At 31.9% G+C, this 15,547-nt stretch overlaps 1 protein-coding gene across 1 annotated transcript; it reads right to left on the bottom strand.

Annotated features, from left to right (window-relative positions):
* Positions 1–5,313: 5,313 nt before the first annotated feature.
* LOC144561893 (protein disulfide isomerase-like 1-4) lies at positions 5,314–9,254 on the bottom strand. Its single transcript, XM_078310998.1, has 12 exons — positions 8,689–9,254; positions 8,447–8,576; positions 7,479–7,644; positions 7,260–7,378; positions 6,978–7,058; positions 6,793–6,879; positions 6,588–6,662; positions 6,430–6,498; positions 6,255–6,335; positions 6,023–6,157; positions 5,830–5,886; positions 5,314–5,727 (listed from the first exon to the last, which is right to left on the bottom strand). Exons 1-12 carry the CDS (start codon positions 9,237–9,239, stop codon positions 5,545–5,547), a joined length of 1,734 nt encoding a protein of 577 aa, XP_078167124.1. The 5' UTR covers positions 9,240–9,254; the 3' UTR covers positions 5,314–5,544.
* Between the last annotated feature and the right edge of the window lie 6,293 nt (positions 9,255–15,547).

The raw sequence follows: 15,547 nt of genomic DNA, 5'->3' as shown, positions 1-15,547 counted from the left end.
AATGTATTTTAAAGTTATAGTCGTTTAAAGAGCATGGGTGCGTCATCGATGTTTTGGCAATGAAACATCGATGCACTTCTGCCGTCGTTAAGCCGGGCATAAAGCATGGGTGCGTTATCGGTGTTTTTGCATATAAGCATCATTTTTTTTACTTTAAACAACCATAACTTTGGCTAGAAAAGTCGGATTTGCGCGTATAACCACAATTCGAAAATGGGGGCGAGACGGATCGGAATTTTGTCCGGGGGAACCCCCAAGCATTCAAAGGAATCATAATTGCAAAAAACGTCGTTTAGTGTCTAAAAAAATTCAGTTTAAGTTTTCTATCAACGGTAGATATACAACGATCGGTATTAGTTTTTTCAAAAGCCTAAAAAATTATTCAAGAATTACCCATATAGTTATTTTAAAATGTATTTATTATTTATTGTGTGTGTTTGATTATTCAAGCAAATGGTATATATTGACAATAATCAAATAATATAATTATTCTCTCGCTCGCTCTCCAATTATTCTCTAAAAAAAAAATTGGCATCATTGAGGCAATCTAACCATATTTTCTTGTATGCTTGAATAAAATAAATTATTAAGAATCAAGGTTAAGTTCTTAATTAGTGTTATCTTTAAACTTGTAATATTAAACTGACAAATCAAGTCAAAGTTATAAAGAATTACGACATCACTCATAAATATATTAAATATCTTATTTTTTGGCATACACCATAAACAAGAAAATTAAAACTCCACAAAATTATTTAAATTAAAATATTAAGATCTAAAAAACAAGAGGCAATCGGCTGATCAGAGTGGGCCACCCCCATAGGGGTGTGGTTGGGATAATTTTGAAAAAAAAAATGAGGGCATATTCGTTAATTTTTTTTTAGTGTATTTGATGAACCATAATTTAATGCATTATTTGACACATAGTTGATCCAAAATTTACCTTAATTATCATGTTTTATTGCATTTTATTTATCATTTCATTTAATTTTAATTAATGTTAGTCAAGACAAAAGATACTGCGCAAGTTGTTAATTATTGCAGAATTGGAGCACGAAATCGCACGATTTGCATGTGCACAAAAGATCCAAGCCGAATGGAGAAACAAATGGAGGAAATAATATTTTCTATCATTTTATTGGGCTGATTTCACCTGGCGCAGATTTGGTTTCCAAATATTGATTTAGGTGCATTGCTGGCTGATTGAGCCGAATTGATTTATTACCAAAATTTAATTGGAGCATACTTGGATATATTAGGCGCTGGGAGGAATCAAGGGTCATACTGACTTTAGCATTTCATTTATTAAATTTTTTCGTTGCTTGGAATTTTTGGGGAGAAAAGTCGGCCTGAGGAGAAAAAGTCAGATTTTTCATTTTTGCGAATTGGAGTCAGAGGCAAAACCGGGGGAAAGGAGGAAAGCTGCAGCCCAATTCATCGAATTCGGTTTTAGCAATCTTTTTTATTCTTCTTCTTTTCTTCTACTTCTATGAGTTTAATGGAATCAAATATGACTTGTGTTTGTGTTGAAATTATGCTTGGCTAAACATTTTATCTAGGGATATGGGAGTAACTTGATACTTTTGTTATGTTAATTTAATTGTTTGAATTATATTTGTGGTTGTGATATTGATTTGTTTATGAATGCTTGCTTGGTTTGTTTAGTTATTTCTTATTCTATTAAGGGATCCGCTAATAATAAATTGAGACTGAAAGGAGAAATTTATATTAGAAGTACTTTTTAAAATAGTGATAATTATGCAAATAATATTAGGTGAATTTGGTGATGGACCGAAAGGAGAAATTGAATTGCTAGAACAACATAAACAAACTTAAGTACTCGGAGCTACGAAAGTAATCCAAAAGGTTTTTGGGGAAAAACACGGGTTATCAAATAGCTTAATGGGTTTAGATTAAAACTGGTAAGCCACGAACATAGGAGACCTATTTAATCTAGATACAGTGCGAAGCCACGAAAGTGGATAAACATCTACCTTAGGATAACACCCCCTCAATAATTGCAACCCAAATATTATAAAAATAATTAGAAATACATAATTAAAAGTATCATAGTGAAACCATAATCCTAGATATCCATTCTCTCTGGTATTTCTCATCATTAATTTTCTGTTTGTGGAATTTATTCTACATTCTGTTAATCCAAGTTGCATTTAGATAATTCAATCTGCATTCTGTCTGGAATTCAGGCTGAGGTTCTGGAATTTAGTCTGCATCAGTTTATAATTCATTCTGCATTTAGTTAATTCATCCAGCATTTTTATAATTTAGTTTAAAAGAAAACCACTCAATATTTGCTTGTCTAGATTACTGAAAATCGGTAAACCAGTACTTACAATACATCTCTGTGGTTCGATGCCCAAATTACTAAGCGATAAGGTCATGCGCTTGTGACCAAACTGTATTAGGATTAGGGATTAAATTGATAAGCTACCAAAATCACATCAGTATTAATAAAAAAATTAGGAAGAAATTGCATCAGATATCTACCAAATCAACTCTATAAATAAAGAAAATTAAAGAGTGGTAATGACCTTTTCTTGCTTGAGTGTTCCTCCGGACCAACCGACCGAAACAAAAGAAATGTTTGGAAACAAAAGAAGAAAAATAAATATGAACAACAAAATTAACAAGTCTTAATCTCTATTAAGCACCAGTCCTTTGTTGGTGGTACTACTGTCATTAAAAGTAACATTCATGCATTGTCGCTGTTACGTTTCCGACTTTCTATTAAATTTATTTTCAATCCATACATTATGCAGTTAAAGTGTGGATCTACATTTATTCACAAAAATACTATGCTCCTTTTATAATTGGAGTCTGGTAATTGTACTTCAAACAAAATTTCGAAGCATGTCTCTCAAGTAGTTTAACAAAAAAAACTTCCAATGTTATCTAACTTTTATTTTCAGCGCTAATATTCAAGCATTTAAAGTGATGTTTATAACATTTTACAATACTACTCGCAGGCATTTAAATCTCTATCTGCAAGCATTAAAATTTTAAATCTTTATAGTTTTAACTCCTAACTACTTTTGTTTTCAAGCCAAAAACGGAAAGATTCCTTTCACTCATTTTTTTTTCTTTGATCATTCTCATATATTTTCTCGACGATCCGTGATGAATTTTGCGAATCTAAAAATATGAACGTTTTTTATCCTATTTTCTCTTTCAAATGAGATCCATGAAGAATAACTTTTCAGTTATATTTGTGTCGTAATTTTTTTTACCACTTTAAATTTTTGTGACTTTCAGTTTTTTTTTTTAATTTTACTTCAAAATAATTTAAACATCTGTTTACAAGCATATAAACCTCATTAATAACACTTTAAATCTCTAGAATAAAACATATAATCCTCATATACAAAGAATTAAAACCTCAACAATAACATTTCAAAACATATAAACCTAAACAATAACACTGCATTTACAAAGTTCATTTACAAAGCATATAAACCTCATGTACAAAAAATTAAAACCTCAACAATAACACTGCATTTACAAAGCATATAAACCTCATGTACAAAGAATTAAAACCTTAACAATAACATTTCAAAGCATATAAATCTCAACAATAACACTGCATTTACAAAGCTCATTTACAAAGCATATAAACCTCATGTACAAAGAATTAAAACCTCAACAATAACACTGCATTTACAAAGCATATAAACCTCATGTACAAAGAATTAAAACCTTAACAATAACATTTCAAAGCATATAAACCTCAACAATAACACTGCATTTACAAAGCTCATTTACAAAGCATATAAACCTCATGTACAAAGAATTAAAACCTCAACAATAACATTTAAAATCATATAAACCTCAACAATAACATTGCATTTACAAAACATATAAACCTCATGTACAAAGCCTTGAAAATTTTAATAGTTGTAGATTGAGATTTAAAAACTTAAAAATATATAATGCTAATGAGTTTTAATTTTAAAAAAAAATAAATGACTTTAAAATTGCTGAAAAGTATTTCTTCATGGATCTTATTTGAAAGATAAAATCGAATATAAAATGTTCGTATTTTTAGATTCGTAAAATTCATCAAGGATAATCGGGAAAATAAATTATAATGATCAGAGAAAAAATAAAAAAGAGTGGGTGAAATAAATTTTTCCGTTTTTGGTTTGAAGATAAAAGTAAGGAGTTAAAACTATGCAGATTTAGAATTTTAATGCTTTCAGTCATAGATTTACATGCTTGTGAGTAACATTGTAAAATGTTATAAACATAGCTTTAAATATTTTGATATTCATGCTGGAAATGAAAGTTAGACAATATTAGAAGTTTTTTTTCTGTTAAACTACTTGGGGGGACGCGCTCGAATATGATGGCTCGGGGTACCAGAACATTTCTCTTTATAATTTTAAAACTTTAATTATTATATTGAAATTTTATTGATTTTGTTTTTTTTAGTTTTTTCATGGTACAGCCTCATCATAAAATATTAGATGTTTAGAGTAGAATTGGGGTGTTCCCAAGTTCACCAAGTCTTGTTTTTTTAACTCAACTCTAAAACATACGGAATTGATTTTAAATAACAAATTCGAACAGATAAAACCCATCTACTTTACGAGTGATGCATTTACATGCAAAAAATTTAAACTTTCAAATTAATTTAGTATAAATTTAATGGATCAAAATTAGAAGGTTTCTAAATTAATTTTAATGCATTCATTTTTTTAATGATTTTTTTATCACTTGACTCTAGACAAAATTAATTCAAAATTTATATTTTTTTGCATCAGACGAGTTTCAACGATTTGGATTCATAAAAATAGAAAAAAAAAAAAAAACGTGTGGGATCAAACAAAAATTCTGAATTTGTACCTGACTTCTTACGGTTTGGAAGATTGGATTTTTTATTTATTTATTTTATATGTTAATTTAAAATATTTTTTAACTTCATATTTCTCATTGGGTAGTTTTTTTAACTAATGATGAACACTAAATTTTTAAAGAAAACATCGGTTACAGTAATTTGCAGTTATGAAACACTACCAATTGTGGTGACATTTGAGGGCAGATTATTAATTGGATAAGTTGTGTGGGGGTGGGTTTAGGGAATTGGTTGCCACCTGGCAGGGTGAAACCAAAACCCACAGGCCACAGATGATGAGATGAGAAGTCTATAAAAATATGTCATATCAATATGTGAGTGCGAGTGTGAGTGATTTGACTTGCTGGCTGACTTTAGATTAGAGCTAACCTTGCAATGCAACTAAATCAATGGTGGTCATAAGCAAGCAGACACTAGCATTCTAGCAACCAATGGTGGTCCCTGGTAAATATAAGCTACAAGTTTACTTCTTTTTTTTAACTCTCCCTCCCCTTCCTCTTGTCATACAATACAAGTCAAAAAAGAGAAAAGTTAAAAGAGTAGGCCTTTTATTCTCTACCGCTCTCCTCCTCTTGCTAAACTAAACTATGGCTCCTATTAACCTATATTAATTTAACATCTCTTTCAACTCACTCTCATTATTTAATTTCAAAACTAAACTATGGCTGTTTCTACAATTCATCCTTCCAATCCTTATCAGCCTCCTTAGACTCTGTTGCACTGGCTTCGGTTGTGCTCTTAGACTTTGTGACTGATGGAGTGGTATGTTGTTTCTTGAGCTTGAAAGGTATGGAAGCATGTTTCTTTAAGAACTTGTAGAATTCCACCACTGTCCTCTCCCCATCATAGACAATCTAAATTAGAGAGGACAAAAATATATTATCTATATATCTTAAGCCCTACAAAAACAACTTTCAACAAGAATTGTGTTCCACTGAGACTAAGGGAGTGTGTACCGGCTCGAAGCTTTTGTTGCCAGCAGGAAAGAAGAGAATTGTGGGGAAGCCATCTTGCTGATATCCATCAAAACAAATTAATTTAGAATATATATATATATATATAGAGAGAGAGAGAGAGAGAGGGAGGGAGAGGGAGGGAGATAGATTTGCACAAAAATATATGAATGTCAAAGAGAAAGTGAAGAGAGACCTGAGCACGGGGATGTTCATTGGAGGTTCCATCCATTTTAGCAATAACAAGAGAGTCTATGCCACGTAGATGTTTTCCCAGCTTGTTATATATGGGTTCCAGTGCTTCGCAATGGCCGCACCATGGGGCATATATCTAAATCCATTTAATTTTATATTCAAGTGAAAATCATAATTGCATAACCTAGTTTAGAGATTTATACGTAGGTTGTAGCAGAAAAAGTAGGACCAACCTCTAGAAGAACATCTTTGGATTCATCCAGTACAATCTCGTCAAAGTTATTTCCAACAACTATTTTCACATCGTCATCGTTCTGTACCATTTATACCAAAAATTGAAATGTGCCAAAATTAGAGACATCAGGAAGTCCAAACAGAAAATTGAGGATGCATAGTTAAGATGCTTACAGTTTCAGGAATTGGATCAGATTTGAAGAATGGCTGAAGCCTGTCTTCCAAAAAATCCTCAGCAAATTTCTAAAGAGATTAAAAAAAAGCATTATTGAGAGGTAAAGTAATTTGTTTGTCATTTGATAAATTGCCTACACACACATACATAACTATACCTTAATGTTGTCCACGGTAAGTTCACCCTTAAGAAAATACTTCTTTTGATCTTCATTTCCAGAGAATGCAATAACCTGTTTTATTTTATTTAATGAGAAAAAAATTCATATGAAATAAGTAGCAGCGTCTTTTAGGCATTAGACAAGTAAAAGAACTAATAGTATATATGAAAAATATGCAGCTAGAACTTGTGCAAAAATTGACCTGAGGTCCCTCTCCAGTTACACCAAAGTAAGCACAAACTGGTTCACCAATTTCCTCGTTGTCCTTCTCCACAGACACAAATATTATCTGCAACCAATCAAGCATGATATAAAATAAATAGTGACAACTTAAACCTTCACAAAGAAAAAGGAAAGAGAAGAAACTAACAGTAAAGAATGACATACCTTTCCCTTGAATGACTTTGCAGCTTCTTGGAAAACAGGCAGCACATCACTCGTCTCATTAGACAAGGTAAAGAGCAAAACCTATAAATAAGCACACCAAAAGTAGATATAAAATATAATAAACATCATTAAAAAAACTTCATATCACATATAAAATGTGAGAATATATATATACTTCTTTTTTCAAATAACCTTTTTGCATTCACTTAAATGTACTTACCTTTTGGTCTGACAGATAATCTTTGGAACAAATTGATAAAAAAAAAGTCTGATAAATCGAACCTGTTTTTTAATAGCATTATCAAATAAAGATTGGGCACTTTCTTGTGTAAAAGTGGTCACCAAAGGAAGCTTGTTAGCAGCTACAAACTCGGCCATTCTAGATGTACTCAATTCTCCATCTGCAAAATTATAATATTGCCATCAAATCACTTAGATAAAGTTACCAAGTGCAATAGTTGAATCAAGATAAGTGTTACTGATTATTTAGTAAATGTTTACCAAAGTATGTCAGTTTCTCTTCCTCTTTCTTCAGCAAAACCAAAGCAGGGCGTTTGGCCTTGGGGTCAATGTGAAAAAGCTTGGCCACATCTGCATTTACAGTCTGGTAAAAGTTGACCTGATCTTCAAGTTTTGAGGCAGCTGACAGCTCATCACTATCAGCACCCTGCAATCAATTATCAAATTTATTTTATATAATCTGGAGATGTGATGTTGCATTCTGGTAAATATATCAGCAGGATAAGATAGATATAAGATTCAGGTTCAGATGATTAGAGGGGGTTTGTATCTCCTTTCCTTGATTGCAGGTATGTTGTATGCTCTTTCATCCACATCCACATCCACATTTGCAAAGCAAATTCAATTTACAACAGAAATGAATTTAAAATTCAGGATAAATCTAAGGGAGGCTATTAAACATATCCAAAAATCACAAATTGGTCACTCAATGTTGATTACCCCTCTCAAGTCAGTAAACTTGACATTTGATTCAATGAAGCCACTTTGTCCCTCACTCTCGGCTTGAAGGAAGAGATAAAGGTGCGGGAGATAACAAAATAATTGGTGAGAAGAGAGGAATGGGAGAACTGAAGGGGGACAAATTAAAACAGATCAGACCAACTTATAATTTGGACATAATTTTGTTAGGACCAACGACATCCTAAAGTTAATGTTAAGATATTTCCACCACATAAGTCTCACTATGAACATTATAATGGATTGTTAAGTGAATTGTTAACTTGTACCTATTCACTGCAAAAAGACAAGTTGAATTACAATCTTTGTCCACTATACTGCAAGAAAGAAGCATTGTATAATTGAAAAGTTTGTTGAACAACAACCCTAAAAATGACTATGATGTTTGTGCATTGCATAACCCAAATTGCAAACTCAAAAACTTATATAGCCAAAGTAACACCCAATTAGGTATGGAAGATAAATAATAACAAGTTGAGAAGTTAAGTTACCACGAGAGAATGAAGGTAGCCTACGACAATTTTGTCTTGGGAAGTGAAAATCTTCTCTGCTTCCTCAACTGTTGTGATATTGTGAACCCCCGGTCCAATTTTCTTCTTAATCCACTCCACGATTGTATCCCTAGTAGAGTAGCCAAATTAATGATTTATGATTTATTAAATAAATGCGGAAGGAAGAAAGGGAAAGGGAAAGGGAAAGGGAAAGGGAAATTCAGATCTCCTCACTGACTCACCTGCTTCTCCCACCTGAGTAGTCAAGGCGCACACCATCAATGAAGAATAGAACAGTGGGAAACCCTTGAATGTCGTACTTTTGTGACAGATCGCTCTCCTCTGTAGCGTCAACCTTGGCCAGTGCCACCTCAGCACCTTCCTCGGCCAGGTCCTTTGCCGCAGCTGCGTACTCTGGCGCCAGAGTCTTACAGTGGCCGCACCACGGCGCATAGAACTCCACCATCACATGTTTATTTCTGGTTATGAAGGAGCTGAAGTTGGCGTCCGTCAAAACTACCACGTGGCTCTCGTCAAAATGGGCCACGTGGTCTTCATTCTCATTCTCATTCTCTTCTGGATTGAATTGGGGGGGCAGATCGGAGTCTGCGACGGACAGATCTTCTTCTTCAGGATTGAATTGGGGTAAATGTGGATGGACCTCATCCCCGTCGTCCTGAGAAAGGAAAGCTATGTCCTCGTCCTCGTCGGTACACCGGACCGGGTTCACTAAGACTAAGACTAAGACTAAGAGGAGCGAGGAAATGGTAAGCATCTTCATATTCATCTTCATTTTTGAAATGAAGGAAAATTAATGGCACCAATACCACTGGAGAAAAATGGGAATGGGAATGGGGTTCATTCTATTCTATTCTATTCTATTTATAATATAAACTGCTACAATACAATACAATCTCGGAATCTCCTCTCCAGCTCTCCTGACAGTGCCACATCATCGCGTCTTTTCTATCCGTTTGATTTTCTTTTCTCTGCTCACATGGACCATCCAACGACTTACTTTTTTTCTTACATGCTTTTATTTTATCAACTATAATACGATATCCCCTTAACTTAAATGTATTTTAATACATAATCAACCTACCTAGCTATAACATTAATAATATGTATGTAACCAATTAAGGTTAATATAAATATGGGCTGGACCTCTATTGTTTTCTCAAAAAAACATTAATAATATCTTTTTATTTTAGAAAATTATTTAATTTTCTAAATATTATCAAGATTATTTGTAATATATCCTTACTTTATAAGAAAAATTCCAGATTTAGTTAATTGAATTTGATCCCAGTTTCCCAGTATTTGAAAACTGAAGCTGTAATATGGCAAAATTGTTTTAATTAGAAAAAGGTAACGCGCGGCAGGAGCCCTAGCTGCCGTTGTATTTGTAATTTCTAGAATCATGTCATGTCTATTCATCTCATTGGGATTTGGGATTGCTATTAATATATGACGACAGATGACTAATTACACTTAATTTGACACGTCACAAGAAAATTCATCTCATGCTCATTGTTTGTGTCATCGTTACAAACCCACAAAGCCACCATCAACGTAACTTAAAGAATATCTATTGACAATTAAAACTAAGTTGACATACATCACAAAAAATTAGAATCATTTCATGTCCAGGTCTCTAACAATTAATAAATTCACAGAGGTCAATATGTAATAGTGTTGTATAAATTATATATGCTAATCCGACACTTAGCATGCGTAATTGCACAATATAATTAGTTACAACCATTTTATTAAAAAAATGATCATTTTGATTTTTAGAAAAAAAAAATCAAATTATTGAGAATCCAAACTCCTTTATCATGTGGATGTGAGGAATAAATATGTAGATTTTTAAGAATTAACATTTTCTCTAGTAACAAGAATGCATGATATCTGATGTTAGAGGTCATGGGTTCCAAATTTATATGAGAGAATTTTTATTATTATAATAATAATAATATGAAATTTGAAAGATTGACCTTCATCTATCTTTTTTTTTTAAATACATAGATTTTCTAAGAAATTTTATTTGAAATTATTCATGTGCAAAGTTAGAATTTACTATGTTATATTATTTCAACTTACTTTAGTAGTTTTTTCAATTTAAATTATAAAAGTGATACTAGGTCGTCATAATAATGATTTTTTTTTCTATAAACTACGCATGATTGAAATGGGAGATATTGTTAAATACTTAAAAAACATGTTAATTAAATTTTATGGAGCACCTAACTATCCCTTATCTCTCAGTTCATTTTTTTTCCATTCATTCTCCGATTATTAATTATCTGAGGGGACCGTTCATTAACTAGAGGACCACTAACTATTTGAGGAACTATCTAATATTTGAGAGATTTTACAACTGACCTATGCAAATATGAATACCTATGCGCGCAAGTGTTAATATATAATATATTAAATATTCATACCTAAGATATCAAGTATTTCGAAAAAAAAATAACTGTATGCATCACACACCCATCTTTTACACGTTTTTAGAGATGAGTTTTTTTCTCCATTCAATCTCACCAATATTCCTGACGATCTGTGAGAAAATTTGCGAATATAAAGCCACGAACGTTTTCCATGCAATTTTCAATTTCAAAATAGATCCATGATGACATTCTTTCGGATTATTTGTCGCGCAAGTATTCATCTGCTCCTCTCTCGCTCTAGGTTTTTCTCTCTCCCGGCTATATAAGTCATTCTATCTCTTTCGATTATGCCTTTTTGCTTGAAAAATTAGTTACAAAATAAAGCATTTGACTTGGTGTAGATGGACAAGTGGAGGGGGAAAGGGAAGGAAACTGGAGGGATCCAGTTCGTGGCGAGTAGAGATGGATAAGAGGAGGCGGTGGCGAGAGAGGGAGGGAGCTTATTGACGAGGCTATCGGTGGAAATCTTAGCAATCGTTGACTTTAACTGAGTTGGTTTAACAGATAAGGTAGTTATTGCGCACATTGGGACCACAAGGGAAGAATAGGGAAATAAACAGGAAGAAAAAAAAATTATGTTTTCTACACTTTAATGCGTATCAATATTCCAAAAATGATTACTATGTTTTTATTGTAGCTCCTACATAATTAAATTGTATAGTTTTTGTTGTTGATGTTTTCAACTAAAAGAGAGGGTAAATATAACATCATATATATATATATATATATATATATATATATAGAGGTAGGCTAATAAACAATCGATTGTTCCTAGCCTCCCGTGCAACCAAGTCATTTTCTGATTTTTATAGTCTAAATGATTGATCCAAACCGTTAGATGTGATCTCCATATTAAAATGTGTTACGAGACCAAATTTTACATTTTTTGGAATTTTTTACTATTTATTAAGCCGCTTTGAAAATTGCTGATCCAACGGTGGCTTAACCAAACAATAAAATCAGACGCTACCGTTGGATCAGCGATTTTCAAAGTGGCTTAATAAATAGTAAAAAAATTCCAAAAAATGTAAAATTCGGTCTCCTAGCACATTTTAATATGGAGATCACATCTAACGGTTTGGATCGATCATTTGAACTTTAAAAATTAGAAAACGACTTGGTTGCACGGGAGGCTAGGAACAATCGATTGTTTATTAGCCTACCTCTATATATATATAAAGTAGGGAAAATTTGTAGTGTGTTCATGTAAAATTGTAAAAATAGCCAACAATAACTTAATTAAATTTGTTTCTTGTATCTCTTTTTATTTATATAACATTTTATTTAGTTAATTTAAAAATTGAATTGAATTGACAATTTACCCTTCCATTTAAATAAAGGTATCCCTTAAATTTACAATAATATATATATGTTGAATTGAATAAGGGCCTGTTCGGCAGACCCTTTGGGAAAGAGAATGGGTATGGGCTGTGCAAAAATTGAACTGAATTTTTGTTTTTCCATGTGAACAGTGACGTTGAGAAAGTTGGCCGAACAAGCCCTAAGAGAGAGAAGAGAGAAAAAAAAAACTTTAATGCTTGTCGATCCCCTCATGAAGAAAGCTTCGATCTTTTGCTTTAGACGCTTCACAACGTCGACAAAATTAAGGAAAGGGTAGACACGATCGATCGAGGAAGCATTTCATTAATTACACAGTACGTGTTAATCCATGGAAATTTTGGCGATGAAAGTTTACTCTGAAATGAGTTGCATTCATTATCTATATAGTTATCTTACAATTTAATTTAATTTAATTTTTCTGAAGCAACATAAATTTATGTTTAGTATGCATGTATCATGAACCATAAAGTTGGTGATCTGGCCTGATCGAAGTGGTTGTATCCTCTATATATATATTGACTGTACATATATGTATCTTTAATTTTCTGGGGGAACAAAAATTAATTAGTTTAATTAGTAGCTAGCTAGCTAGCTAGGTAAAACATGAAAATGGAAATTTAAAGTCTAGTCAACAGCATGGTTGATTCAAAAATAACTAAAGGTACGTAGAATTATTAATTACCAAGTATTCTCGAGTGAGTCTACTAGCTATTAATTAAATTTACTTAATTAATGATAGGCCGGGATATATAGTTAGTATTATATATATAAATATAAATGGATGGATCATGTAGCCACATGTTGATGTCCACGTGAATATATATATTCCACATGCAGCCACATGTTACGTACTATTATGTATATATATATACCGTATACGGTGGGTACATGCATGCATGTGCAGCAAGAGATGGAGGCTATATATATAGGTACGTACGTTCTGATATGAATTAATTAATGTGATGAGAATTAATTAATTAGTAAGAATTTTCTTTATAAAAGTTTTAACTAATTATTAATTAATTAAGGTGACAAATGCCACCATGGTGCCCAAATTTCATTTCATCGATGATCGATCTTAATTAAATATATGTCTTAATTTAATTCCACCTAAAGCTTGACCAATTAATAAGCTAGCTAGCTGATGCCCTAATTAAGCCTAATGTGAGAAACTTGATATAATAATTAAGCTAGCTAACTAACTTGGGTTTTCTTATCACGGGCCACATTAGGCCCAAAATATTCTCCATTGGATCGATCAGCAGCCTGTGCCTGTATAATTAAAGAGCGACCACTCAGCACTCAGCACTCAGAGGTTGCTCTCTCTCTAGATCTCTTTCACAATTCCTTAATTTCCTTTTTCTCGTCTCACCCCTTCCAAGACATATATATAAGGGTGCGCTTTAATGGTAAAACTAGTATATCTATGTATTTCTATTTATATTAATATGTGACATGAGAATAGTGCTAAGAGAATGCATGTTAGTTTGGATATGTAATAGTATATATACTTAATATTGCTAAAATCTATGTATAAAACTAATTCCAAGATTCAAATAGAGTTTTTTTTTCTTCGTTGCCATATATTTTTGTTAAAAAAGTTTATAATTTGAATGAGGAAGTTCATGGACTTGGATGGTGATGATATTAGCTTTCTCTCTCAGAAGAAATTCTCTTCAGTCTTCATCAACTTATATCTAATTTTGGAAAAGAAAAATTCTATGTTAAAAAGTAAAATTAAGAAGAAAAAAAAAATATATATATATATATATATATATATATAGAGGTGGGCTACGGTGAGTTGCGAAGTAAAACGCGTTTCTACTTCACGCTGTATTTTTATTTTGAAAGTCCAAACGACCGATCCGAACCGTTAGATGTTTAATCCATATTAAAATGTGCTTGGAGACCACATTTTACATTTTTTGGAATTTTTTTACTATTTATTAAACATTTTTGAAAATTGCTGTTTTGCTGTGAACAGTAAAAAAACAGTAAAATTTTATGGACCATCAGATCAGCGACTTTCAAAATTGCTCAATAAATAGTAAAACAATTCCAAAATATGTAAAATTTGGTCTCCAAGGACATTTCAATATGGAGAACAAGATGAATGGTTCGGATCGACGTTTTGAACTTAAAAATCACAAAATATGAGCGTGAAGTAAAATAGTCGCTTTACTTCGCAACTCACCGTAGCCCATCTATATATATATATATATATATATATATATATATATATATATCCATTCCATTATTAAGCACGTTGGGTGTCCGATCCGCCAACGGCTACGATTGAAAAATAAAATTTTGGATTTAATCTCAACCGTCCAATTACATAATCTGTCTTATTTTGATTAAATGCATCTAAATAAAGTGTAGAAGTCTATATTTAACTAAAAACATACTTGCCACATGTACTGCCACACGATGCATTACAATTAAAATTAAATAAACTCTGAAATTAAGCGAATATAATTTGTTTCCTTATTTCTTCCTCTTCAATTTAGCAATATAAATATGTTTCCTTATTTCATTCCTTATTGCTCTTCTATGTTTCTATAGCTATTGTCGTAACAATTCTAGAAATTTCTTCAATTTTGTTTCTATACATGATAGGAAGAATGGAAACGAAAAAAAAATTAGAAAGGTCATCAAAAATATGAAATCATTGGTACTTAAAATACCAATGTATTTTTAATTTCAAGTTTCTTCATTTAGTTTGCTTACAACATGGGTATTATATCTAATCATTTGTATCACTTATTCTATTTTGTACAAATCAATTGAAAATTAGAAAGCTATTATTTGAAATCATTGGTACTTAAAATACATAATCACCACATCATCAAATTATTATAAGGGATCACGATTCAAAGTGATTAAAAATACATAATCATATAATTCTATTCAAATATCATATCCCTTAATTTTTGAATAATTATTAATTTTATTGAATGTTTTATTTTCATAATTTTTTTTCTCTTACTATATATCCCGTTGCAATGCACGGGCACAATACTAGTGTGTATATATATATAGGATTTGGCTAATATGCTATGGGTAGCTAAGAGGCCTCCCGTGCTACGGCTCAATATTCAACTTTTCAAAATCCTAACGGTCGATCCGAACCGTTCATCTTGTTCTCCATATTAATATGTGCTTGGAGACCAAATTTTACATTTTTTTGGAAATTTTTTACTATTTTTTTATATTTATTGAATATCGCTGTTTTTTATGGTCCAGATTTGTCTGAAAAACAGTGATTTTCAATAGATCTAAAAAAATAGTAAAAAATTTCCAAAAA

Source organism: Carex rostrata, chromosome 11, assembly GCF_964058835.1.
Source record: "Carex rostrata chromosome 11, lpCarRost1.2, whole genome shotgun sequence".
In the NCBI taxonomy this organism is placed as follows: Eukaryota; Viridiplantae; Streptophyta; class Magnoliopsida; order Poales; family Cyperaceae; genus Carex; species Carex rostrata.
This window is presented reverse-complemented; position numbering and strand designations above follow the sequence as displayed.